Genomic DNA, 27,294 nt, shown 5'->3' on the forward strand with positions numbered 1-27,294 from the left:
TTATATCCCTACCCCCATCCCATTTAACTTATCACCTCTTCCTATTGGTTCTCTTTCCAAAGCACAGACTGAATGAGATTGCCTCTCATCTCCTCCATTGCTACCATGGTCTGGTCAACTATCATCATATGTCACCTACTTTATTCTAATGGCCAAATCTGTTCGCCTGCCTCCACTCTTGGCCCCTACAAATCCATTCCCTACAGGGAAGAGTGGTCTTCTCTAAGTGTAAATCATGTAATATCCATACTTCCACGTTAGACCTTCCATAGTTGCAATGAGAATAAAAGCTAAAATCTTTTACCTGGTCCTTCAGGATCTCCCTGGCCCTGTCTCCTATTCCTCCTAGCTTCCTGCATATCAGCCTCACTGCACCTTGCTGGGGAATGTTCTTCCTTAATCATTTTACATGACTGCCTTCTCCATAGTTAGATCTCCACTTGAAGATCACCTCTTAAAAGACTCCCTCCCAGACTGCCTATAAGTACTCCACCCAATTCTTATTCCTCTGCATTATTACCCTGTTTTATTTACCTTACGGCAATTATCACTGTCTAAAATTATGTATGCATGTTTCTTATCTTTCTCACTGAAATAAAAGCTCCAGGAGAACAGAGACTTCGTCTTGCTCACTGCTATATTCACAGGACATCTCCCGGCATGGAATAGTAGGCATCCTCAGTTAATACACCATTTTGAGTTGATGAATTGGGTGTTAGCACAGGAGCCCAGGGGTCACTGAGGTGGAGTCAGCCAACTCACTCGATAGAAGGCATGTTGGGTGCAGACATCGGGCTGACCTCCTTGGCCTTCTGTAGTGCATGTTTCTGGTTGAAGGCCTCCTCTTCTTCTTGTTCATCCTAGACACAAAGTGGGGATGGGTTAACCTGGTATCCCATGAAGGAGAACAGCTGCCTTAGCTCTCCCCACAAGTTCTGAAGACCAGGTGAAATGAGGAAGGCAGGAGAAGAGGTCAAACAAGGCACTTTGAGGGTAGGTTGGATCAGAGACCTCAGGAGGCTAGGAGCCAGGTTCCTTGGGAAACAGAAGCCTCCCTAACCCTGGCATGGCCAGTTTCTGGTCTCTACCCAGCCCCAAAGGTTTCCTCACAATTCCTCAGGAAACCCATGGAATTCTACCCCAAGCTCTAGCCCTCAGGGGAGCTACCCACAGCTGTGCAGGTCAGAAGCTAGAGCCAACACTTCTCAGATGTTCTGCAATATCCGGAAGTGATGGAGCAGGGCCCTTCTAGGCAGACGCCCCTCAAGTAAAATGCTGAGATGGTGCCACCTAGACCAATCACACTATTCTGTTCTTAAAGATGAAAAGAAATGAGATTCCATAGCTCCATCACTGATTGGTTCTCAATAATGGGAAGCTAACTTATTTCATGCTTTCTCCTCTGCCAAGCTGAGTGGCATCACCCCAAGTGATCAGGCAGGGACCTCATCTCCTCAACTACATTCCTGTTTTAAGTGTCTCCTCTTTGTGATGACACTGAGGAAAGCCAGTTCAGGTGAAATGACTAGAGCTACTAAGAACACCCATCTTCTTAGCCTGCTCTGTTTTTCACATACTGTACATGATTTCACTTGATCCTAACAATAATCCTGTGAGGTATGCAGAGCAGATATATCATTCCCATTTTATAACTGAAGTGCCCAGTGGCATTAGAGAACCATCAGATCCTCCAGAGAATGCTTACCTTGGTCAGCTCCTGGGCGTTGGCCAGATTGTCGACAGCAATGGCCAAGAACACATTCAGCAGTGTGTCTGGGGTGATGAGTTAAGGATGGGCAAGTAAGAAAACCAAAAGGCTTCAGCAAGACTGAGAGGGCATCTCTAGGTCTTTCCTGCCTGCGATACCAGCAGTAACAGAAGCTACTCCAAAGCACTGATTAAGCAGAGGTTACACAGCCCCGTCTGAAGGAGGGAATATCTCTTCCACATATCTTCTCTTTGCATAGGCCACAGAAATAGCTGAATCCAACCACTCAGGGGCCAACCTGGAGTAAGGAGGCCTTTAGATAGCTTTGTTTTATGTTTTTTGTTTTGTTTTGTTTTCGGAGAGACAAAGACAGCATGAGCAGGGGCGGGTCAGAGAGAGAGGGAGACACAGAATCTGAAGACAGGCTCCAGGCTCTGAGCTAGCTGTCAGCACAGAGCCACAAACCATGAGATCATGACCTGAGCCGAAGTCGGATGCTCAACCGACTGAGCCACCCAGGCGTAGCTATGGCCTCTACTCATAGAAACACTGAATAGAGTCTATTGGCTAAATAAAATGACAATGGGGAGCTCAATGCAGGAGCTTACCTCTCCTTTCTGGGAGGCTGGAACTGAAGCCCACCTAGACCAATCATACTACTCTGTTCTTAAAGATGAAAAGAAATGAGATTCCATAGCTCCATCATTGATTGGTTCTCAACAACAGGATGCTAACATTTCTCTCATTCTTATCCTGGAAGTCTTCCCTACTTCATTTAACAAAAATGTCACAGAGCACACAAGGTCTTTATAAAACCTATTTCTATTCCAAGCTCTAACCTCTGAAGTCCCAATTTTCCAACTCTTTTCAAGGTCCATGTGTCATGGAACATAGAACTGGTTCTTGCATAAAAGTCCAGGTCTGACTGCCCTCAGAGCAACAGGAAAATCAAGGTGCCACTGTGACAAATTGACCCTCTGTTTCTGTGACGCACTGCATAACTTTCTTTTATGGGTTTCTCATGTTTGGTTCATAGTTTGCTCTGAATCCTAGAAGTTTTCACGGCAGAAAACTTAAAGCAATATCTCCTCTGAGACTATGGGAAAAGCAAAAGTACGGCTACATCACATGGCTCTCCCTTTTACTCCACCAATCCCATTTTAAGGCAAATCTCATTCCTCCAAAACATCTAATGATTGTGTACAAGTTTTCAGTTTATAAGGTGTATCCAAATAAATGATCTCATTTACTATTCACAACAAAGGGATAGACACTGTTATCCTCCCCACAGATGTGAAAATTGGAAGTTCAGAGAGATTAAGGGACTTTCCCAAGGCCACACAGCTGGTAAGCAGAATTACTGGGATTTTAGGTTTTCCTAGTCTATATATTATGAGCAGACATGGGTTTGGGAATTAAATGGGCTTGATTTCTGGTATCCCTTTATAATTTAATGATTGTTTGACTTTGGTCAAGTTATTTCTTCTAAGTCTTAAGAATTAGATGGTAAGGATGAGATGAAATAGTTCCCATAAAACACTTAGTACAAGGTCTCATGAATAGCACAAACACAATCAATGTTGGCTGTGCTGAAGAGTATTAGTATTAGTCATAGTACTAATATTTTTGAGATCTTATTATGTGATCAGTCCTATTCTAACATGTAATTAATTTATTAGTATTGCAATGTGACCACTATTTCAGTCTATAGTTATCTTTGTCAATTATTGGTTTCCCCAGCTGATAGCATCTCCAAGTATTCAATGTAAGAACCTCATATGTTATTATTTGTGTATGTTGTAAATTTAAATAATACATTATCTTCTTTATATTTGTCTTCTTTACCCAACTACTGTACAATTGTCTCAAAATCAGAATCCTTGTTTCTCTCAGTACACTGAGCTATATCCACCCCAGTGCTACTGACCCCCTAAAAAAAAACCCACCCACCTCTACCACCATCACCACCCTCCTCAAATGCTGGTCCAGGCAGGCAAAGAGCATAAGAGGAGCATCTTAAAAAGGATACAGTTTCCAAACAAGGTGAGCACAATGAAATAGATAGCTGACCACATGCCTGAGCTAACTCCACCCTGGGAGCGGATCCCATTGTACATAACCTCATTCCAGTCCTCACCTGTTAGGATCTAGGCAAAGCAAACAATAGGCAAGTCAGAGACCTGGGTTGGTTAAAAAAAAATGGGGCTAATATAAAAAGGAAAATTCTGGCCTGGCTTTTATCCATCTACCCTCTTGCTTGGCCATTCTTCCAGGGAGAAAAATAAAGTCATTTTTATGAACAATTCTAAACTTTCTTCTGATAAGGAAGAAAGGCATTGAAAAATGGAAAGAGAGTATCAAAAAGAAAGATTCTATTCCTCAGAATACAGATTCCCTCCACCTCTGCCAAGTCTATGGTAATCACACAGATCAAGTGGTCTGGTCACTACCAGACTACAACAGGGAGCTAAGTATATAGTTCTTGAGATAGCAGTGTTATCAGAAAAAACCTAATAGGCTCCAGTTCCAGAAACCTGGGTTCTGGTTCAGCCTCAGATTCCAGCTAAATAGTGTTTTCTATAGTGCTCAGAATTTTTTATTTTTGAGTTTACCCCCATGATTTAAAAATATTTGGGGGGGATAGTGGGGGATGGGTGGAAAACATAATTCATTAAATGGATAAATGGGTTAGAAGATGCTTCCAATTTCAGAAAACCATAAATGTGATATGATAGTTTCACTTCTTCCTTACCAATTTGGATGACTTTTATTTCTTTTTCTTGTCTGATTGCAGTGGCTAGGACTTCCAGTACTATGTAGGATAAAAGTGGTGCAAGTAGGCATTATCAACAATTGCCAAACTATGGAAAGAGCCCAAATGTCCATCGATTGATGAATGGATAAAGAAGATGTAGTATACATATACAATGGAATATTACTCAGCCATCAAAAAGGAGGAAATCTTGCTATTTGCAATGATGTGAATAGAACTAGAAAGTATTATGCTAAGCGAGATATGTTAGAGAAAAATACCATTATGATTTCACTCATTTGTGGAATTTAAGAAACAAAACAGATGAACATATTGGAAGGGGAGGAAAAAGAGGAGAGAGGGAAACAAACCACAGGACTCTTAGCAACAGAGAACAAACTGAGGGTTGATGGAGGAAGGGGTAGGGGGTGGGCTAGATGGTGATGGATATTGGGGGAGCACTTGTGATGAGCACTCAGTGTTGTAATTGATGAATCACTGAATTTTACTTCTAAAACCAATATTGCACTGTATATTGACTAAAATTTAAATAAAAAAATAACAGTAAGCATTGAAACAAGTAGTGCAAGTAGACATCTTTGTGTTGTTTCTAGTCTTAGGAAAATAGCTTTCAGCTTTTCACCACTGAGTATGATTTGGCTGTGGGTTTGTCACATATGGCTTTTATTATGTTGAGGTATGGTCCTTCTATATACACTTTGTTGAGAGTTTTATCGTGAATGAATGTTAAATGCTTTTGCATCTACTGAAGCAATCATATTATTTTTATCCCTTATTTTGTTAATGTGATATGTCATATCGATTGATGTATGGATACTGAACCACCCTGGCATTTCTGGAATAAAGCCCAGTGGGTGGTGGTCATAAATACCATGTTACTGAATTTCTTTGACTTAATATCCCTTGCAAACTCACAATTATGGGGAAAAGGCCAATCAGGTAATCATAATAGAGCTCTTCCATTATTGGTAAGAATCTAGCTACAGAAACTCTAGGAATTATTGTGATGATAATTATTCAACAAGAGTCCCAGCTGTCTGGGATGAGCCTGGGGAGGAAAAGTAGAGTTCTATTAACATATCATCATTTTGTTGTGTGAACTCCAAAAGATCCTACTTAACATTTTTACCTGCCAGTTCGCCTCATACCTGGAATACAGTCATGATGGCTGCCGGAAAGGTGTCAAAGTTTGCCGAAGGAGTCCCGTCATTAAAGTTAAACCTGAAAAAGAAGTTCAGAGAAAAGAATAGAATGAAAATCTCACACACCAAGTTTTCCCTTCCTGAGATTGTTCCATTTTTATCACTTCTTTTACTCTTTCTCCACATCCTCTTCATTTCTCCCCATTCAGTGTAACTTATGAAGATGGTATTATTAGTGACTATTAATGATGGACTGTGTACTTTGAAGGGTGTGGATAAAGAGATGGAGTTTGGGCCAACCCTGAGTTATAAGGCCCCATGCTGTACATTTCAGGGACAGCTCCAAAGAGAGGGGTCTTCTCCAGAACCAGAATCCTGTACAGTGTGAAAAGATTAAAAGCAAAGACATATGTTCCCCCCCCTCCCCACACACACTGAGTGGCTGATGGGCCATGGACAAAAGCAAACAAGTTGAGAGCATGGTGATCAAATTAGAAACCCCAGTGCTTATAGGCTGAAGACTGAGTTTTGAGGCTCCTTTGGAAGGAAAGTTCACTGCTGCTTACCTGCCTCCAAACAGTTGCATTCCTAAGAGAGCAAAGACAACGATGAAGAGGAAGAGGAGGAAGAGCAAACTGATGATAGACTTCATAGAACTCATCAAGGAGACCACCAAATTCCGCAGAGATGCCCAATACCTACAAAACCCAAACATTGTAACAATGAACACTGAATATAAAATTATCCCCAAATCCAGCTGGGCATCTGCCTGGTAGTCTATAAAATGTGCTGCATTTGCATATTTGTGTGAAGGAGAGATGTCAGCAACAATGAGGCTCCCCTGAAAAATGTACCATGGGATCTGGCATCATAGACATGTTTCTGGTTTGATCTTTGGAGAGGGAGCAACTGAAGAATGGAGTGGGGACATGGTAGGGAAGGGGGACATATGGTGAGGGAGAATAGACAATGGAAGGAAATATAATAAGGGAGAGAGAAGCTTCCGCTCTCACAGGTGGTTGGGAAGAGTCCAGATTATGATCACTTACTTGGTTATTTTAAATATTCTTAGAAGCCGGAGAGCTCGCAAGACACTGATTCCAAAAGATGTACCAGGTCTGAAGATTGCCCAGACCACTTCAAAGATACTGCCCACTGTGACCTAAAGAGCCAAACCCAGCCACAGTGAGAGGAGGAGGAGAAGAGCGGAGCCTTCTGGCATTCAGCACTTTTCATTGGGCTATGCTGAAATGGAAACTCTCCCCTCTCCACCCAGCACAGCTCCAACAGGACTACTTATTTGTGAAGTCTTCCAAAAAAAAAAAAAATGAGACTCTATTGCCTCCCTCCCCACTGCTTTCCACTCCTCTTCCTGACTTCGATCCTTCATGCTAGAGATTGGTTCACTGACTGTTGTTCTGTCCTTGGTGAAAACTACAAGAGCCAGTCACTGCTTCTGCACAAATTTGATAGCCTCAACTGTTCTTACATAGTAACACCTTGAACAGACAGACAGAAAAGTGGTACTCAAAGCAAAGAAACAAATCTGAGTTAATGCAGGTTGCATCACAATGTCAACACCTCAGAGAACATCCACGTTCTTTCACTGTCCTAGAATCTAACAAGAATGGTGCAGTCACCTATATGTGAAAGATCTTTTACTCCAATGCGAGAGCACTTCTTGGTGGCACAGAATTTGACTGCTATGGGAAGGAGTAATGTCAAATTAACAATTTGGTTTTTGTTTTCATTATATATTCACTGAATGTCTACTATTTTCTACACAGTCCTCTAGGAGAAATAAAAATTAATCCTCACTGCAATGCTGAAAAGCATGTATATAGGGAATGGTCTTTCACTATGCCTGGAATTTACCCATACCCAGAAGCATATGTTCCAAGTTAAAATGCAGATTGGCAAGTGCTCAAAATCGTTAGCATATAACTGAAGATTTGGCAGGAACAGAAGTGGGTTTGGCAGAAAGAGAAGTGGTGCAGGAACCCAAAGTTTTGCAACCTAGTCGTGCTGCTAACTGGCTTTGTGAACTTGCACACGATGTTCTCTATTTACTCAATTGGAAATGAGAAAGATAACTCCTGATATGTAATGGATGGTTAGGAGTACCAAAAGCAGTGGAGGACAAAAATGTACGTCAAAACATCTTGAAGATGGTTAGATATGTACATATTTATATATCAACAGTATTTAGGAAGTGAACACTGGATGAAATAGTCTATGTGGGAATCTGCTAATACAAGAGAGAGTGTGTGTGTGTGTGTGTTAGTGTGTGCACATACACGCACACAGTGCATGTTTTCATGAGGGTATTTCCAGGTAACTTTCCCAATTTTAGACTGAACTAAAAAATACAAAATCATATAAGCTTCTCTTTTTTGTACTGAACCACCTTCTGGAATCAGTTCCTTTGTTCTCTCTCAGGCTTCCCCCAAGACAGTACGTGGTTCAAAGCTTGCTATGGGTAGGTCTGTCAAATTCATCCTGCTATCCACTTAAGTGCACACTATGGTATGTGTATTATACTTCAATAAAAACATTAAAAATAAAAGAGCTTTAAAAAAGCAAACCAACCAACCCTACAATGGGAAGGATTCACTCATTCCTGGCCTCACTTTAGCTAATTTATTTATTCCCTTTTTATAAATTCTGATTTCAGTGCTTCCTGCTGAGCAGCGGAGCAAGCTGCTTATCTCAAACCGTGGCGTATCAACATGATGCAGGACAGGTGAGCTCCAAAGCACTTACCCCAAAATCGAAACAGTTGAATGAAGAGTGAAAGTAAAGTCGAGGCCCCATGCCATACATCTTCAAGGACATCTCCAGGAGAAACAGTCCCAGAAACAGAAATTCTGCATAGTCTAAAAGCATCAAAAGTAGAAGCATTTGTCCTGCACGCCCCCAGCCCAACACTCTCACCTACAGAGGAGCCCTCAACAGCAGCAGGACCCATAATGCAAAAATATTCGTTGACCATGTCAGGTCAAAGCCAGGCAAAACCTAAGGATATCTGAATACTCTCTGATCTGAGAGTCTCAGGCACACTCCACATATTAGCTTTGCTCTTTTTCAAGAAATACGTTTGTCACTGTCCTTTAAATGGTATACAGCTCTCAGGAGAGAAAGGAAGGGCTTTACGGCTTTGATGAAAGACCCTGAATCGCCCTATACACACCCCACGGTGACAGCACCCTGGATCGTCATTTACGCCCAAAGGCAGCCTTACCCAGAGCTGACCTAAAAGTTCTCTTATTGGTCTATTCGAGGTAACCACTGCCCTAAGAACTGTCTCCCCAGGACCAGGCTACACCATTGAGCCTCCTAAAGACACTAAGTGAGGGCTTTGAAGTACCCAAGACTAACACTATCTTGTTGACTTATCATCGAAGATTTGTTTATCTGATTTTATAACAAATGACAAGGGGAATGGTCATACGATACCCCAACCCCTTGAGGACAATGCTGGCCTCCCTCACAGAACACTGCCAGGTCCAGCAGGATGCCTGCTTTCTCATATTCATGCCCCAATTCAGCTGCACCTGTGACAGCCAGTAGTCACTATTCACTTACAGAGGAGATGGGTGAGCCATTGGGGCTGGTTGTGATGGACAATGGCCACACAGGCAGTGTTGAGAGCCACGAGGCTCAGCACAATCCAGTAGAACACCTGGGATTTAACCATGTGGCGGATAGAGATGCGCAGAAGCCTTTCTTTGTGCCGGAAATAGGAGGCCCCATCCACCTTTGCACTTTTGATGCTGGCTCGAGCAAGAGGTGTGCCTAAGGGGAGACAAGTACAGAAGAAGAATGAGGCTGCACAACAGATCACCCTCCATGGCAAGGGGGCCTTCAAAGGGGAAGACAGGCAGCTTTGATCAGTTAGGTGACCACCAACTTGCAGGCCCAGGAATCCCCATGGTATGGGCTAAGTGTTTCTGCAGCAGAGACCCCTAATTCTCCTCACTGAACACTCTCAGTTTTAGGAAACCAAAAGATTTGCTGGGCATGACATGAGACATATATCCAGTGTTCTGAATCCTAATAGGATGATGTTTATGTTTTTCATAGATTAAGCTTCTCTCTGGCCTTCCCTTTTACATATGCTTCATCAGGCATTGGAGTCATTGTGCTGCATTTGTGATATTTCTACCACTGGCAGCCTAAAGCAGCAATAAGCTTGGTATAACTCTTCTGCTTTTAAGGATGAAATGAGACCCTTCCCTTTTCTGGCAAGGTAAAATCTGCATCAACCAGAACGTCTGAGATTAAAGAAGGTTTTTAAGGTTTGTCAGTAGGAATTTGTTTAATTATCACATGGAAGTAGGTGGGTGCCACTGTAGGTCAGTAAATAATTCCAGATTCTCAAAGGGGGTCACTAGAAGCAATAGGTCCTCAGGATCCTCTGAACCATATCCCAAAGTGGGTTCTCATGATCACATCCAGGATAGATAGTATATATATATGCACATGGAATACACCTGACACACTTGCAGAATTTGGGTTGGATTCTTAGCTCTCAACCCCATGGTCCATTTTTCTCTGCAAGGCACTGTCATCTAGATTAGGTTTCCAAGACTTTCCCTTACTACATCCCTAAGTTCTAGATTCTTTTGATTCTGTTCCTCTTTGTGGTGCTTCTCAAAAAACAGGATCTTTCTTTTTATGGAAGATTCAGACAAATAAAAGATCTAACTGGTTCCACTCACCCACAGAGGAGATGTCAACACAGTGCTCATCGCTGGAGTCTCGAGTCATGGCCTCCGTCCGGCTCCTTTTGATGGTTGCTCTTCGAAGCACTGTACCAGGGATGGGCGAGGCCAGTGAAAGAACACAAGAATAGTCAGATCATTCCAGTCAAAGCTGAGGACTGTGTGCCAGAGGCCTCTGTGACCCTGGCAACTGCCTTGAAACACCTGAGCCATGGTTCTAGAAGTCACGAAATGTCTACAGAAACACAACTCCTGTGCTCAGCAGCACCTCGAAACACATGTGCTCCAGAATCCTTCCAGACCTTATCTATATGCAGTCGGTAAACAGGCACTCCATATCTATTTGTTCTGGTTCTTCATAAACAATGCCACTTCCTACTAATGAAAGTGGTCCCAAGACGACCCTTACAAATTTTCAAAGAAGATCCCTTTCCATGCCACTGGTTGTATGATGGTCTTTTCATTGCACAGTATCAATCCCACACCCTAGAACAAAGCAGCTCTTGGAGTTCATTTTCATCACTTCAAAAAGCATTTAAATCCATGACTCAATTCCCTTCATTTTTAAGCATGAGGGATTTTATGACAGAGAGAGTTTCATTTCAAATCCCACAGCACTGTTCTTTTATTTCTCTCTCCTCTTTTGATCAAGAGATTGCCACAGTGTAAGAGGGCGCAAATACAGTAAAAGCACTGCTGCACTTCCTTACCTTCTAAGGCTGATGTTCCAGCGTTTTTATTTTCTTCAGCAAGCATGACTTCCTCTATATGGAAATAAATGGTTTAGTAAATTATCTGTAAATGTCAAATTATTTTGCAAATGAAAAATCCCCTAGGGACAGCTGTGACTCCAGGGCAACAGAGAGAGAGCAAAGAGTTCATAGCTCCACACAGGCACCAGCATCAGAAAGACTTTGAGGGTCACAGAAGGAGCTCCCAAGTGCAAATGAGAACAGAAAGGAAGTTCTTATAGTAAGGGGGCACTTGGAAGTGGATTGGTAAAATTCAGTCCTGTGTCTGATAATGCTTGTTGAGAGGAAGAACTGATCTTCTTTTAACCAAAATCTAAACTGATAGGAATGAAAATTTTCCATTTCTATTTTTTTCTTCTACCCAGGTTCCTCAAACTTTTTCTATCAATAGGATTTTCCTTGGTTTTTCTTTTCTGCAGCACATACAAGGCATCCTAGGGCAACATCCATTGCCTTGTTCAGGAGATAAAACCATGTTTTGAGCTCCAGCCAGTCTACTTCATTGAGGAGGAGCAGAGGAAAATGCTAATGGCTTCTTGTGGGCTTGCTTCCTCTTACCACTACAGTCTGCCTTGCTTGAGCAAAAGAGGCTTAGGTCTACCATGAATTCGTCCCTCTGATAGAAAAAAAAAATATATATCTGTTTTTGTCCACCTTCCTGGCACAGAGCTCCAAAAATCCTTGGAATTTACCGTCTCCTATACACTAATAAGATGACTCACTGTTGGTGAGACCTATGTTACTTAAGGATCTGGACTGGTCACCAGAAAAACCAACCACGTGATTAGGTTCTAACTTTCAGTCTCATCCCCCCTCCCAGTTCCCATGATGGGAGAGGGGCTGGAGAATGTGCAATCATCAATGCCCAATGATTCGATCAAGCACGTCTACATAATGGAATCTTAAAAAAAAAAAACCCCAAAAAACCTTACATGATGGGGCTCAGATTTAGTGAATATATCAAGGTGCTGGAGAGTGTGATGTACCTGAAGGGGGCATGGAGGCTCTATGCCCACCTCTACCCCTCCATCTTGCCCTAGGAATCTCTTCCACTTGGCTGATTTCTGAGTTGGATCCTTTGTAATAAACTGGTGATAGTAAGGATAGTTTTCCTGAGTTCTGGAAGCCATTTGAGGAATAACCAAACCTGGAACCCTCTAAATTTGCAGGTGAGTGGGTAAAAAGGCAAGTCATCTTGGGGACTCAGTCCCACAAGCCTGCCCTCACTTCACACTCTGGTGACTGGGGCTGATGTGTGAAGTGAGGGCAGGCTATGGGACTGAGTCCCTAAGCTGTGGGATCTGTACTAACTTCTGGTGGTGTTTAGTGTCAGAATTGAATTGAATTTTTGGATACCCAATTGGAGAACTGAAGGACTGGCCAGTGTTGGAATGCTATGTCTGGTTGGTGGTATTTGGAAAAGAACCAAAAGGTCCCTTGGATTTTCCTCTTGACTTCCCCTGGAATAGTCTTGAATTCCAGGGCAGTGTCACCATTAGTAGGCTACTATTTCCTAGTAAGACTTGCTAGAATAAACCTCACTAGCATCCCTCCAAACTTACAAACTAGCCCTTCTGTCCCATATCTGGCAGGATTCTGCATCTCCTCTGGGAGTAATGAGGTTGAGTTTAAACTTCAGCCCAACCTCAGTCATAGGCAGGGAGCTGGGAGCCTTGAGCAATCATTCCTTCAGATCCCAGCTGCTGGGGAAAAGCTTGGAGCAGGCCCTATTAAACAATGGTTTCATTTAAGCAATTGTTAACAAGTAAAAGGACAAGCAGAAGAGGATAAAGTCATTACCATAATTCCACCTGCATATAAAACTGAGAGTATATAATGTATTTCTCAGGGAGGGAAACGTTTTGAGGCTTGGAGGGTACCACGCAGGAGGCCATTATACCAAGTCATAAATGTTTAGCTTTCCTTTTTAAGTACAGCCTCTGGCAAAACTCTATGTTAACAGGTTAAATGTTATTGGGGAGATGCTCCTTTATGCAGACATAGAGGTTTTAGAGTCATTTATAGCACATGTTGTTCAGAGGACAATATTTAAAAATTAGGTACTCGTTAAAATACCTCATAGCAACATGAATGACCTCAGCCAGGAAGTTACATCTGCTCTGTACAGTGCCTGGATGCTGGGGTAGGCAAATCTGAGGACCCCCAAGGCAGATGGAGGGTGTGTGGTGCTGCTGAGTATCTCTGGAAAGCGCTTGAGGGCTCTGGATGTGCGGAAGCTGCCCCCACCTTCCCCCATTGCCTTTTGCCAAGTTCTCTTTCGAACTTGAGAATGTCTTTCCAGGGAAATGTAACCCATATGTCTCTGATTCACTCACACCCCATTTGCAAAGGGAAGGGCCAGGAAGCCCAATTTGACGTTGTAGTGCGTCTTTTTTCTTAGAAGGATAGAGCTGGCATTGCCAACTGGAAGGAAGTGGAGCCTTGGAATTCTGCATGTATCTGGAAAGCAGAGCCACAAAGAACAGCATCCGTCCTGTGCTGCCTGACCACGGGTGGGATCACGGACAGGGCGCACAAGGTTCTGTTCCAGGTCTGCTGCCAGACTGCTCACTATGGTGGTCTGTCAGATGGCTCCTCCTCCCAGGAAGCCAAGGACAGCGGGGAACTTCGAGTTGCCTGCCAGACCTGGAGACCAATCTGCTCGGTAAGGCTGAGTTAACATTCTGGGAAAAAGGAGAGGTTCACATTAACCCCCGCACGAGAACCTCGGAGGAGAAAGGGCAAATTGGAAGTGCAGTCAGTGGGCACGGTATGTGCTTCTAGAGGCAGCAAAGAGATGCAGATGGTCCTAAATGGGAGGTGGTTATTATCTGGCCTTGAAATGGCACTTTTAATCATACATACTCTCTCCTCCCTGACAGATGATCAGAAGTTGACTCCAGAGCTGAGAGAGAGCTTTTGGGTGTTGGTGGTTAGAAGAGGAGTGCCGTGGTGTCATTCCAAAGCTGCTAGAGAAGAATAAGTCTCAGGCAACCAAGCATCAAGTCATATTCCAGTTTTTTCCCTGAGAGACCTCACATTTGTGCTATGCCTTCTACCAGGAATAGAGGAAAACAAAGCTGTCATGTGTATTTTTTTATTAAAATAAATTACTTTGCTCAGGATGAAAATAAAGATATATAACACCAATGCAATGTAATCTTTAAAATAATAAGGAAAGCAAATGCATCCACTTTACTGACAGATATGGGGTGATCGATACTGCTTCATAAGCCGCTGAGCCACAGTCAAACTTGCAGCTGGTGGTTTTCTGTGGGTTAATAAAATCGTGAGAGGTTTGGCCCTCTCCTCAAGGTGGAGCCTCAGAGTGAGGAACTGGTGAGAGCTCAGGGACTACGAACAGTCAGTTCTGGGCATCAGGTATCACTGGGTTTACCCCAAGGGCCTCAAAGTCGGTGCCCCTGCTTCTGACCTTGCCTTCCTACGGTCTACTATCAATGCAGCAACCAAAGGGCCCCGTCAAAATCTTCAGTCAGACCATGTCCCACCTCAGCTCAAAACCCTCCAATGGTTCTTACAGCACGAACAGGCCAGCCCAACAAGTTCTGCCCACTCCTCTCATTACTGCCCCCATCCTGCCTTTCTGTCCCTCTCCCTTTACTCATTCCTCCTTCTGTTCTTGGCATATTCCTGGTCTGCTTCCACACTAGAGTCTTAGCACTGAGATATCCCCCTCGGACCTTCCCAGGACTTACCACCTCAGCTCCTTCAAGTTGTTCCCCAAAAGGGTCTTCTTGATCTCCCTATTTCAAAACACCGCTTACCTTACACGCCATAACCCTACTTTGATGTGTTTTCCATTGTACTTATCACCTTCTTACAAGTTATTTATTTATTATTTTGTTTATCTCTACCAATAGAGAGGCATGAAAGGGGCTTTGGTGAGCTAGTGGTCTGTTTGGCTCATTGTTGCATCCCAAGTACCTAGAACAGGAAGTGGCACAAGTAAGCACTCAGATACTTGTGGAACGAATGGATTGTTGCTGCTGCTGCTGGTTACTTTGTTATCAGCAGTGGTGTATGAGGTCACCTACCCAGCCTCAGCTCTCAGATTGCACTGTGTTACCTTTCACTCAGTTCACCTTGCTCAACTGTGGGCCTCATGAAGGCGTTTGGTAGAAGAATAGGGACAGTTAAGTCCCCAGAGGAAGAAAGAGGGACCAGCTCGGAGCCCATAAAGCTGGTGAGGCATCCAGAGCTACTCCCTGCTCTGGCCAAGACTGCTCCAGTGAATGGAGGCACTGGGGGGGAGAGAGGGGGGCGCAGGGGGACGTCGGCACTGATGCCTGTGCAGCCCACCATGCCTCACCTGCTTTGTCTATCCAGGCGCGGTACCCATTCAGCTCACGCTCAATCTGCTGCTGCCGCCGCAATTTCATGAAAGCTCTCCGGTTCTCCACTCTCTCTCTCTCTTTGGCAAATTCCCTGTGGACCAGAAGAATAAGATTTATAAGCAGTGAATTTGGGTAGTGCCATGACTAAAAGGAAGGGTGAAGTAAGTAGAAGCAAGAGAGTGTTTGAGCAGGTGACCCTCTATACCTCACCTCCCCTTTCCTTTGTTCTAGGCTGCAGCTATCACCTCCTTAAAATGGTGCACAGAAACATACTTTGTTCAGCCTCACGAAGGAAGCTTCCCAGATCAGTTTCATCCCAGTCAGAACTAACACCCTCTGCTTGCTCTATTCTGAAAGAGCTCTATTTCTTAGTCAGGTGACAAACCAGGGTTCAAAATACTATGTTCTGTTTCTCCAGCTACAACATAAGGCCCTTAACACCCCAAGGGGCACGCCTACCCTTTATGCTTTTAATAACCACAGTGATTAATTATAAGTACCAATTAGGTACCAGCCCTATATGAAGTTTTTCATACCCATGGACTCTAATTCAATCCATTACAGTCACCATGTGAAGTAATAAGTACTATTAAGTTTCCTATTTAACCGATAGGGAAACCAAGGATCAGAGAAGGGAAGTAATTTGCTGGGATCTAAAGTCTAACCATAGAGCCATGCTTCCTCTGGCATCCAGCATCCTATGACACTCTATAAAGGCTGCCACTGAAGACCAATGACACCAATGCCTTGAAGGACTGAGTGCTGTGTGAAGATGACTACTGGAGGTTAATTAGGAAAGGGAAGGACATGGGAAGGGCAACTGGCTCCAAGAGAAAGACCATAGGAAGATAGGAGGGGTATGAGTGGAGCTGATGAGATGGATGGAAAGCCAAGGTCAGGGTCAGGGAGAAGACACAGTCTACTGACAGGTGCAGGGGACCAGAGCCACTCTGTGGCAAAAGATGATGAAAAGCCTAACACCCCAGGGGAAAAAAAGGACGGGGGGTGGGGGGGAGAGACACAAGGACTTCCTGGTAGAGAGAACGATGAGTAAATTTAATGGCTGAGCAAATGGGGTTAGAAGGGAAAGTAGATTATGGGCATTGAGAGGGGCATTTGCTGGGATGAACACTGGGTGTTGTATGGAAGCCAATTTGGAAATAAATTATATTAAATTAAAAAAAGAAAATATTCAGTTGCTAACAGGCCTCTCTAATAACCACCTCTATTGATGCCCTTCTCACCAAACACCCCTCCAGGCTACTATGCCCTTAATAGTGTAGGGCCTCTCCAGCGATTGTCCAGGCATGCTCCCCACTACCCTGGAAGCTGTTGCCCTTGGTCAAGGTGCTCCCCACAACTAAAGAGCTGCAGCCTGACGGTGAGGGAGCCCAGCATCCACTATGGGTTCTGTCACCTACTCCCTTAACCTGTATTTGATTGATATTATTTCAAATCCACTTGTTGATGACTTAAGTGAAGTTGTTTTAATCCACTTGGATATGAAAAAGAGGAAAAATGTTGTATTTCAAAGGAAAGTTGTTTTGCTATAAGAATGAGGTAAGTTGTCTCTGGATATCATCATCTCCTCTGTTCTCATGTATTGGAACTTGGTCACTCAAATGCTGAGGGGCCACACTGGGTGACTAACAATAAAAGCATATGAAGAAACAAGTATGGCAAAGGGAAGAGTAGACTACATTTGTGAGGATGACCCAAGGGTGCTTGGTCTGAGTAAGGCTATACTTTGCTGATCTATGAGCGATCCTTGAAGATCTTGGGGCAATCAGCTCCAGTCTTGGGAAAGTTGACACCTTTTTTGCAGTTTATTTTATTTTATTTTGTTTATTTAAAAAATTTTTTTAGTGTTTTTTATTTATTTTTGAGAGAGACAGTGAGAGACAGCATGAGCAGGGGACAAACAGAGAGAGGGAGACACAGGATCCGAAGACAGGCTCCAGGCTCTGAGGTAGCTGTCAGCACAGAGCCTGATGCAGGGCTTGAACCCACCAACTACAAGATCATGACCCGAGCCGAACTTGGACGCCTAACCAACTGAGCCACCCAGGCACCCCAGCAGTTTATTTTAATTCCAATTAGTATACAGTGCCATATTAGTTTCTGGGTACAATATACTGATTCAACAATTTGACACATTACTCAGTGCTCATCAAGATACTCTTAATCCCTGTCACCCACTTCACCTATCCCCCCGCCCACCTCCGTTCTGGTAACCATCAGTTTATTATCCATAGTTAAGAGTCAGGTTCCCAGTTTGTCTCTTTTTTTTCCTTTGTTAATTTGGGCTGTGTTTTTCCTTAAATTCCACATGTGAGTGAAATAATACAGCATTTTTTAAAAATTTCCTGTATCATTATACACTCCAGATCCATTCATGCTGTTGCAAAAGGCAAGATTTCATTCTCTTTATGGCTGAATAATATTCCATTGTGCATCTATCCCACATCTTCCTTACCCACTCATTTATCAATGGACATTATGCTCTTTCCATAATTTGGCTATTGTGAATAATGTTGCAATAAACACAGCAGTGCATATATCTTTTACAATCAGTGTTTTTATACTCTTTGGATAAATATCCAGTAGTGGAATTACTGGATCATATGGTAGTTCTATTTTTAATTTTTTGAGGATCTCCATACTGTCTTCCACAATGGCTGTAGCAGTTTGCATTCCCACCAATAGTTTATAAGGATTCCTTTTATTCACATTCTCACCAACACGGTTTCTTGTGTTTTACATTTCAGCCATTCTGACAGGTATGAGGTGATATCTTATTATAGTTTTGATATGCATTTCCCTGATGATGAGTGATGTTGAGCATCCTTTCATGTTATCTGTTGGCCATTTGGATGTCTTCTTTGGAGAAACATCTGTTCATGTCTCCTGTCCATTTTTAAACTGGATTATTTGTTTCTTGGGTGTAGAGTTGTAGAAGTTCTTTATATATTTTGGATACTAACTCTTTAGCAGGTATGTCATTTGCAAATACCTTCTCCCATTCAGTAGGCCATCTTGTGATTTTATTGTTTATTTTGCTGTGCAGCATTATTTTGATGTAATAATATGGCAAAGGGAACAGTAGGCTATGAATGCAAACTTTTGTAATCACAAAAGTTTATTTTTGCTCGTTTTCCTTGACTCAGGAAACATATCTAGAAAGATGTTATGGCTGATGTCAGAGAAATTATTATCTATGTTCTCTTTTAGGATTTTTATGATTTCAGGTCTCACATTTACGTCTTCAATCCATTCTGAGTTTATTTTTGTGTATGGTATAAAAGAGTAGTCCACTTTCATTTCTTTGCGTGTAGCTGTCCAGTTTTACCAACCCCATTTGTTGAAGAGACTTTTTGCCATTATATATTCTTGCCTCCTTTGTTGAAGATTGGCTATATAATAACAGGTTTATTTCTGGGTTCTCTATTATGTTCCATTGATCTTTTGTACCAGTACCATACTATTTTGATTACTACAGCCTTGTAGTAAATCTTGAAATCTGGGCTTGTGATACCTCAGTTTTGTTTTTTCATTTTCTTTTTTTAAATGCATTTTTAGGACATTTATTTATTTATTACTGAGAGAGAGAGACAGAGCATGAGCATGGGAGGGGCAGAGAGAGAGGGAGACACAGAATCCAAAGCAGGATCCAGGCTTTGAGCTGTCAGTGCAGAGCTTAACACAAGGCTTGAACACACAAACCATGAGATCATGACCTCATCTGAACCTGGATGCTTAACCAACTAAGCCACCCAGGCACCCCCGTTTTTCATTTTCAAGATAGCTTTGGATATTTGGGGGTCTTTTGTGTTTCCATACAAATATTAGAATTGTTTGTTCTAGCTCTGTAAAAAATGCTGTTGGTATTTTGATAGGGATTTCATTAAATCTGTAGATTACTTTGGGTAGTATAGACATTTAAAAAGTATTTGTTCTCCCAATCCATGAGCATGGAATGTCTCTTTCTTTGTGTCATCGTCAATTTCTTTCATCAATGTTTTATAGTTTTTAGAGGCCGGATCTTTTACCTCCTTCATGAAGGAAGTATACATATTCCTAGATATGTTATTATTTTTGGTGCAACATACATGGGATTGTTCTCTTAATTTCTCTTTCTGCTATTTCATGATTAGTGTATAGAAATGCAATGGATATCTGTATATTGATTTTGTATCCTGGGACTTTACTGAATTCATTCATCCATTCTAGTAGTTTCTTGAGGGAGTCTTTAGGGTGTTCCGTATATGGTATAAAGTCATCTGCAAATAGTGGAAGTTTTACTTCTTCCTTACCAATTTGGATAACTTTTATTTCTTGTTCTTATCTGATTTCTGTGGCAAGGGCTTCCAGTAGTAAGTTGAATAAAATTTTACATCTGTAAAGGTGCTACTGACAGGCAGTGATGAAAGTCATGCAACAGCCCCATGAAGATCATCTTGCCCATCAACACCGGCCCCCAGCCCATAGCAACCTGCTCTAGTAACACGGGACTGCGACTTTGGCACTGGTAGCTGGACATCAGCTCCCGGTTCGGCTAAGCTCTCTCTCCCTAGGACCAACTTGTATAAAGATACACCTCAGCTAAATGTGTACTTCATCCCTTTCACCTCCCCTTGCCTGGAACAACAGTGTGATTGATCTATCATTGATTTGGAGTACGTTATTTCTTTATTGGCTTGTTAAGAGAAAATATCCTGTATATTATCGGCCTGTAAAATTCCTGCAGTGAACTTATGTGAAATAAATTGCCGGCAAACTCAAACTCAGTGTCTGAGCACAATTTTCCTTCCAAAATAAAACACTTCTCATATCCAGGGAGGAAAAAAACCAGCCAGGGGTTGAGGGATGTGTCACAGCCCCAGGGCAGGGGAAAAGGAGGCACCTCATTCACCATTTCCTGCCAAAATAGATGGATTCCTTGGCGCAGACACCTTATCATGGCCATAGTCAGGCTGAGAGCATATTAAAAGGAGAAATTATGGGCTTGTCTTCAGGTTCAGATGGTTCTATCAACACTGTTTTGGGCAAATGGAGAGAAAGACAGTCAAAATGAAGAGTCCAGGGCCACTGAGAGTCAGAATAATAGAATACAGGCCGTAGGGCACCTCCTTTCCTTACCTTCTTCTCTGGATGTCAACAATTAGAAAGAAGCAAGGTGCTGGCTTGGCTCACAGTATCACTATCTATCAAAGTTTTTACCTTTGGCTCTTTGCTTTCTTTATATTCTTCCTGTCTAATTAGTGTGCCATGTTGTGTTGGTTCTACCTTCAAAACAGCACTTGGACCAAGCCTCCCTCTTTGTGCTAATTGCCTCAGTCCAGGACCTCATCGTTTTAAGCCTGGATTATTGCAACATCACTTACATAGTCTCTCAACCATGTGCTTCTCTTCTCATTTTATCTCTCTGCTACATTCTTTCTAAAGCACACATCAGATCTAATCATGTCTAAACCTAAAATAATAATCACAGTGAGTAGCATTTGTGAGACACTTTCTCATTTCCGAGCACCCTCACACATTTTGCTCATATTTTTTATAATCATTCTGAGAAGAAGGTGGAACAGGTATTTGCATCCTCAATTTAAAAGTTAACCGGGGGCTTAGGTGGCTTAGTCAGTTGAGCATCTGACTTTGGCTCAGGTCCTGATCTCACGGTTTGTGGGTTCAAGCCCTAGGTCAGGCTCTGTGCTGACAGCTGGAGCCTGGAGCCTGCTTCCGATCCCTTGTCTCCCTTTCTCTCTGCCCCTCCCCCACCTGCATGCTTGCTCGCTCTTGCTCTCTGTCTCTCGGAAAAAAAAAAAAAAAAAGAAGGAAAGACAAGTTAAACACCTTGTGATAATTTAAGAAAGAAGCAGATCCAGGATTGGCCCCTAAGCCTCTCTGCTCTAAGAGCCCAAGCTCTTCACGCTGCACACGTCTCCCTAGTCCAATGGCATATTTATGTGCTGTTTTCTTTATTGTTTCATATGTATGTGTCTTGATTTTTCAACTACACTCTGGGGATCCAGGAAGGTTTAACAAGGAGGTAATATTTTGAGGAAGACCTTGAAAAAAGGAGAATTTAAGCAGGCTGTGAGCAAAGGAACACAATAATCCTTTAGCATCGAGGATAAGCATTATTACCAACATCACCATTTTCGAGCTCAGAGCACTAAATCTAAAAAGAGTTAAGTGGCCCTGTGAGAGAGCAAGTATCCAAGGACACAGAGTCACTAAGAGGAACCGTGACCCTCAGATCTTATACTTTCCATTTTCTTTCTATGCTTCCCCTGCTCCTCCACGGCCTCCTCCACCCTCTGCTAAATGAAGTACAAACACCTAACATGACCTTCACAGTTTTTCACAGCCTGATCCAAACTTTTCCTCCAAACCTCACCTCCCATCATTCCCACCCACCCACCTGCCTGCAGTCACTGCGGCCATGCTCCAGTGGCAGCACCCGTCTCCCTGTTCTGGAGAATGCAGTGTGGCTATCAGGGTTTGGCCCACACTGTTTCTCTTTGTATCTGCCCAATCCTGTCAAAATCCTTCTCCAAGGTCACTGTGAAAAGTCACTTCTGTTCAGCTTTCCTCTCCTCTCCCTCTCTCCCTTCCCGAGTCACCAGCCTTCTTTCCTCTGTGTCCTTACAGCCCATCGCTCAGCCAGGCTTTACTGTGGTAAGCAGCACATGTGACTGCCTCTCCCTCTATGTGAGCCTTTTGTGAAAATATTCCATGTCTTACTCAACTCGGATCCTCCCAGACTAGACTAGCCTGGCACACAGTATATGTCCAATAGATTTTTTTTTTTAAATTAAAAATATCCAGGCTGAGTTGGAGAGCATACTGATAGCTCTACCCTGGTTCCCAAAGGCTTAAATGAAGAAACATTCCATCTCTACACTGACTCAAAGGGAGGCAGGTGGACACGCCGGACGGAGAGCAGCAGTTGCCGGGTAACTCCTAGACACTGCCACCACTGTTCCTTTGTTCGTCTCCACTAAGATCTCCGTAGAATTAGTCCACCAAGACTGCAGTGTGTCACTTCTACCTGGCCCCCAAAATGACCCTGTAGCTTCATTTCCAGTGAAGGAGACCAACAAATCCCAGTCTAGCCTCCCTGCATATCTGGAAGTTTCCTGGCTCCGGGTCTCATCAGCTGGCTTCCTGCTCTCCTCTACCATCACTGCAGTGCCCTGTGTCCTCTCACCCTTCCACCTAGCCTCTTCGCGGTACACAAGGGTCCAGAGCCCAATAATACTGCCCTGGTCTTTTAAAGAAGCCTCTTGGCTAAAAGCAGGAAGGCAAAGAATATGCACCAATGGAGATACTTCCTGAACAGCCCCTATGTCAGTGTATGAAGAAGGGCTGGGTAGGGAGAGGCTTTCTGGATTATGTTTAACAAGGGGACTTTTCTGTCTTCTCCTTCCACTGGGAGCCTAGAGCACAAAGTATGGCACCAGTGTCTTTCATAACATCTCTCACCCCTCCTTTGCAGTCACACTTGTGCCCTGACTTATCTCCCTGACTAGTCTACAGCTTCATGAGGTCAAGCAGAACCTACATCGCATCACATTCCAAGGCCCAAGGGCCTTCATAAGGCCCTATGAAGTTGGATCCAAGCCTGGTGATACAGTAGATTCCATAGATTATGGAAGTTAAATATAAAGAAATAACATTCACATAACAATTTACAAATCACTTTCATGTAAACCATTTCATTTATATTTGTAAAAACACTGGGAGATTCAGAAAGGCTCCTGCCCAAGACCACCTCATTAGCAGCAGGCAGAGCCAGAATTCAAACTAGGGTATTTCCACAATGTCTCACCTATCTTCCGTGCTACCTAGAACTCAACACTTAAAATCAACAAAAGGGATTTAGTTTGAGCATAAGGTCAAGGAAAATCAGGACATAAAAACAGTTTTTGTGCTTTTTCTCAAAGGACTATCTTTTTAATTAAGAGGATAGCACAAAAACCCATTGCTCTGTGTTGGGTTAATAAAGACCCAGTATAAAATTCACAGCATTAGTCAAGCTAGTGATGTAGTGATGTAGTGATGTAGTGCTTTTTGGGTCCAGAGCATAGCCATCATTTCTCTAGAGAGAACAAGAACAGACAAGATTCAGTTCCATTACCTGCCAAAAATAAGTGTCTATTCTGACTTTAGATCCAATATGTCCACCATTCTCATTGAGTATATATGTGACTGGCCCCAAGAAAAGGGAAGCATGCCCCCTCCAGTGACCCCTCTTTTCCCTGAAGACCTGAGTACACTTTCTCCTTTTCACAGAGGATCCTGGGATTATCTGGATGATGATACTTTTGCAAAGATAAAGTATATGGCTGCCACATTACTTAGTCATCCTGCTGACCACTGCCAAACTTCGTCTTGAAAGATACCTAAAAGAGTGACCCTCCAAATATCTCAATTTATCTAATTCCCTTTAATCAAGCAATAGGAAGTTTAAAGGAGTAAATATAGCTTATAGTAGATGAGTGCTCATGAGCCCTCAGCCCTTTTTGTATTGGTCTGAGGCTTCAGGTAGAGGATGGGTAAAGAACTTCTCCTCATTTGCTCCATCCAGCAGCAACACCCACAGATGAAACGGAATGCAAGATGGGATGCACCTAGACTCCAGAATCCCAAACAGGGGGAACAAAAATAAATCCGGTGTGATACAGCAGAAATACTATCATGTCTATCTTGAGAGTTAGGTTTCCACGTAACTTCTGTGTTAATAAACCAGGCAGTAACCTTTCTGTGTCAATTTCCCTGTCAATCATCAGAAAGTCACAAAAAACTCTCTGCTTATGATGGAGGACAGGAATTAATTTGGTTACTCTGGTAGTCCTGCCTCAGTTCTTGTAAGAGGCTGTATAATAGTAAAAGTCCAAATTGTGTCATTAGAGATACTTCCACCCAATTCTGCTATCCATAGTTTTTAACCATTACCACCCCTTCACCCCCACTCTCATTTTGTCCAGGACAATATCTTGCAGTTCCCCTCCATGACAGCTCTCACATAGATGAAAGGAAAGTGAGCTGAAGCTAAGCATGGATGACCCTCTATGCTGGCTGTCACTTAGGTATGCAAAGTCTGAATTTCTAAATTTCAGTTATGGGAACTAAAAAGAAAGCTGATCTTCTTGTTCTGCTTCATTAAGTACAATTTCCTTCCTTCAGCCTAGGTAGCGAATTTACATTTGCGACTGCTTTTGTTTCCCAGCACTTTACATGAGAGGCATAATTTGTAAAAATCAACAATTCCTATATAGCCAATTATTTACAAGTTATTCACAATTAGTTAAAGTAGAAGAATTAAATAGATAATCTCAGACAAGGTATAACACCTAAAACATCTGTTATGTGTGACTGGTGGGAGATATATAGGGAGAAAGCCTATAGAAGTTGTCTTTTAAATCATATTTAAGTTAATATTAAAATGATTTCGATTTTAGGAACTCATAGATCTATAAAGGAGCCACTGCCACAGATAATTCACAAAGTGCTAATTTGTATATTAATACGTTAAAGTGACTGGTTTTGATCCATGGGGTGACGGGAGGACACCTGGTCATTCCCATTGCCAGAATTTATCATGAGGTGACTAACTCATGGGGACTAACTTTAGGGAGGTTCAATAAAGCCGTGCTACAGCCTGAAATTCCTGCCATGTTATGTCGCCTCAGAGTCACAGGATACCTGGACAGGTATCTCCATTTCCATTGTGAGGAAAATGTTCTGGGAGGTCTGCTTCGACAAGAAACACTCTGCTGGAGGACTCTGGCTCCCATTTTAGCCTCCAGCTCCAGACCCCTCCTCCCGATTCAGTCCACACAAGGAGCTTTGTTTACTGATGCAGAGGCCTTTTGCGGCTGTCATGGCAACCAAAAGGAAGACAAAGCCCTCCAGGATGGGCTGGCCTGTGTGACTCAAAGATCTGTTTACCCACACTCCTGTACATACTTGTACGCCTCATCACACACACACTGGCACAAATACACACACGCTCACACTGGTAAGTAGAAGCATATGCAGACAGGCTTTGCCAAGTACGCACATGGCCACATGGTCATATTCCTATTACTCTTCAGAGACCACATTTCCAACATGCTACACGGCTCCCAATGGAACTTTGCCAGTCTTCCTGTAAGATGTTTGCTTCCAGAAGGAGGAATTTGGGATAGACATCAAGAAAAATCTCTTTGGTCCTATATATTCTGAAACTAAGAGAAACTGGGGGAAGTCAGATAGGCAATTGTGGGTTGGCTGTGGTTTTATTTCAGTCTCATTGGAATAAGGGCTGGAGGATGGGGGGTAAAATAGCTTTTTTGTTGTTCATATGAGCCTGGGGAAGTTTCTCTCCCATTTTTAAGAGGAGCAAACATGGCCCAGAGAAGGTAAACACCTTACTGAAGGTCACACAGTTCAGCTACATTTTTGTTATTTATGCCTTATCCCTTGACTTATTTCAGAAAGGATTTAAGGAGCCTTAGATTGCTAATAAATAAAGGCCAGAACAGCACCCGATTCTCTAAATGCCATCCAATGTTGACTCTAATAAGCAGGATGGATGGGAGTCCAAAAGGGTGCAGGATGCTGACCTCAGGTACTGCATCATACCGTGTCACTCTTCCTCAGAGATCAAGAGCTGTGGGAGGGCTCCTCCAATAAGTCCTTCTTTAGGGCAAATAAATGGCCTAACACAGAATGCTGTATCCCACCCCTACTCCTCCACCCTACACCCACAGCAATGAAAGAAAAGCCACAGGTCTCACAGACCAGAATATCAGGTGGGGTACACCTAAAAAATTAATTCTTCAAGCTTTGCCTTTGACATGCAAGGAAATCAAGGTACAGACAGCTCAGATGGCTTGCTAGTCCAAGGCCTACAGCATGCGGTGTCATCTGCATGCTTGGATCCCTGGATTCCAAAGTCAGTGCATTCCACATCTTCATGACATTTCAGTCACGAGAAATCAAAGAGGCATATTCATTTAGGATCTTGGGGGAATGCATGGTCTTTCTTTCTTTCTCTTCTCCACACTGATACTTATTTGTTCAAGTAGATGCAGGGGAAGGCCTGGCAATTAACACAAAGGGGATAATGAAGAAGTTGGAATATGTGTCCTGTTTTGCTTTTTAACCTTGAAGTTGGTATAATCCAGACCATTAGAGCATAATAATTAAAAGCTCTGAAACTGAACCAAACTGGATTTGAATCCTGTCTACATCAGGGTGTGATCTGGGGCAAGTTAACCTCTGAATCTCCAGTTTTCTCATTTGTAAAATAGGAATAAACACCATACCTGTCCCAAAGCATTGTATTAAATTAAATAATAGATGGAAAATGCAAAGTATAGTATCTAGTACAGAGTAGGTGTTCTGAGTGCCTATTTGAAGTATCACTGACACTCTTGAGAATGTATCATAATATATATACAACATATTACATCAAGGCCTTCATCCATCCATCCGTCTGACCATCTATCCAACTATACTTATTCATTCTGCCTCCAAAATATGGTTAACTGAGTGCCTGCTGTGTGGTCGGTATTATCTTAGAATATGGGGCTACAACAGCAACCATAAAAGCAGAAATCTTTGCCCTCACGGAACTTACATTCTAGTGGAGGAGACAAACAATAAACAAAATAAATAAGGGCAATATAAAGTATATTATATACTTGTAAGCGTGAAGCGGGAAAATAAAGCATGGAAGAGGAGCAGTAAATATGGGGAAGAGGTCTGGGACTTGGAGTCGAGCGGCCAGGGAAGGCCAGGCATGAGAAATGACTTGAGGCATGAGGGAGTGAGCCAAGCAGGTATCTAAG

At 42.8% G+C, this 27,294-nt stretch overlaps 1 protein-coding gene across 1 annotated transcript in view; it reads right to left on the reverse strand.

Moving 5' to 3' along the window:
- CACNA1E (calcium voltage-gated channel subunit alpha1 E) overlaps positions 1 to 27,294 on the reverse strand; it is a 496,040-nt gene that overhangs the window by 71,836 nt on the left and 396,910 nt on the right. The window contains exons 10-20 of the mRNA XM_029935255.1: positions 15,430 to 15,545; positions 11,058 to 11,111; positions 10,345 to 10,434; positions 9,209 to 9,418; positions 8,387 to 8,499; positions 6,673 to 6,785; positions 6,190 to 6,321; positions 5,630 to 5,702; positions 3,738 to 3,855; positions 1,706 to 1,773; positions 763 to 860 (exon numbers count right to left, since the gene is read on the reverse strand). Coding sequence (XP_029791115.1) covers positions 763 to 860; positions 1,706 to 1,773; positions 3,738 to 3,855; positions 5,630 to 5,702; positions 6,190 to 6,321; positions 6,673 to 6,785; positions 8,387 to 8,499; positions 9,209 to 9,418; positions 10,345 to 10,434; positions 11,058 to 11,111; positions 15,430 to 15,545 — 1,185 coding nt within the window. The remainder of the gene's footprint in view (positions 1 to 762; positions 861 to 1,705; positions 1,774 to 3,737; positions 3,856 to 5,629; positions 5,703 to 6,189; positions 6,322 to 6,672; positions 6,786 to 8,386; positions 8,500 to 9,208; positions 9,419 to 10,344; positions 10,435 to 11,057; positions 11,112 to 15,429; positions 15,546 to 27,294) is intronic.

The sequence above is a fragment of the Suricata suricatta genome, chromosome 3 (assembly GCF_006229205.1).
Source record: "Suricata suricatta isolate VVHF042 chromosome 3, meerkat_22Aug2017_6uvM2_HiC, whole genome shotgun sequence".
NCBI lineage: Eukaryota > Metazoa > Chordata > Mammalia > Carnivora > Herpestidae > Suricata > Suricata suricatta.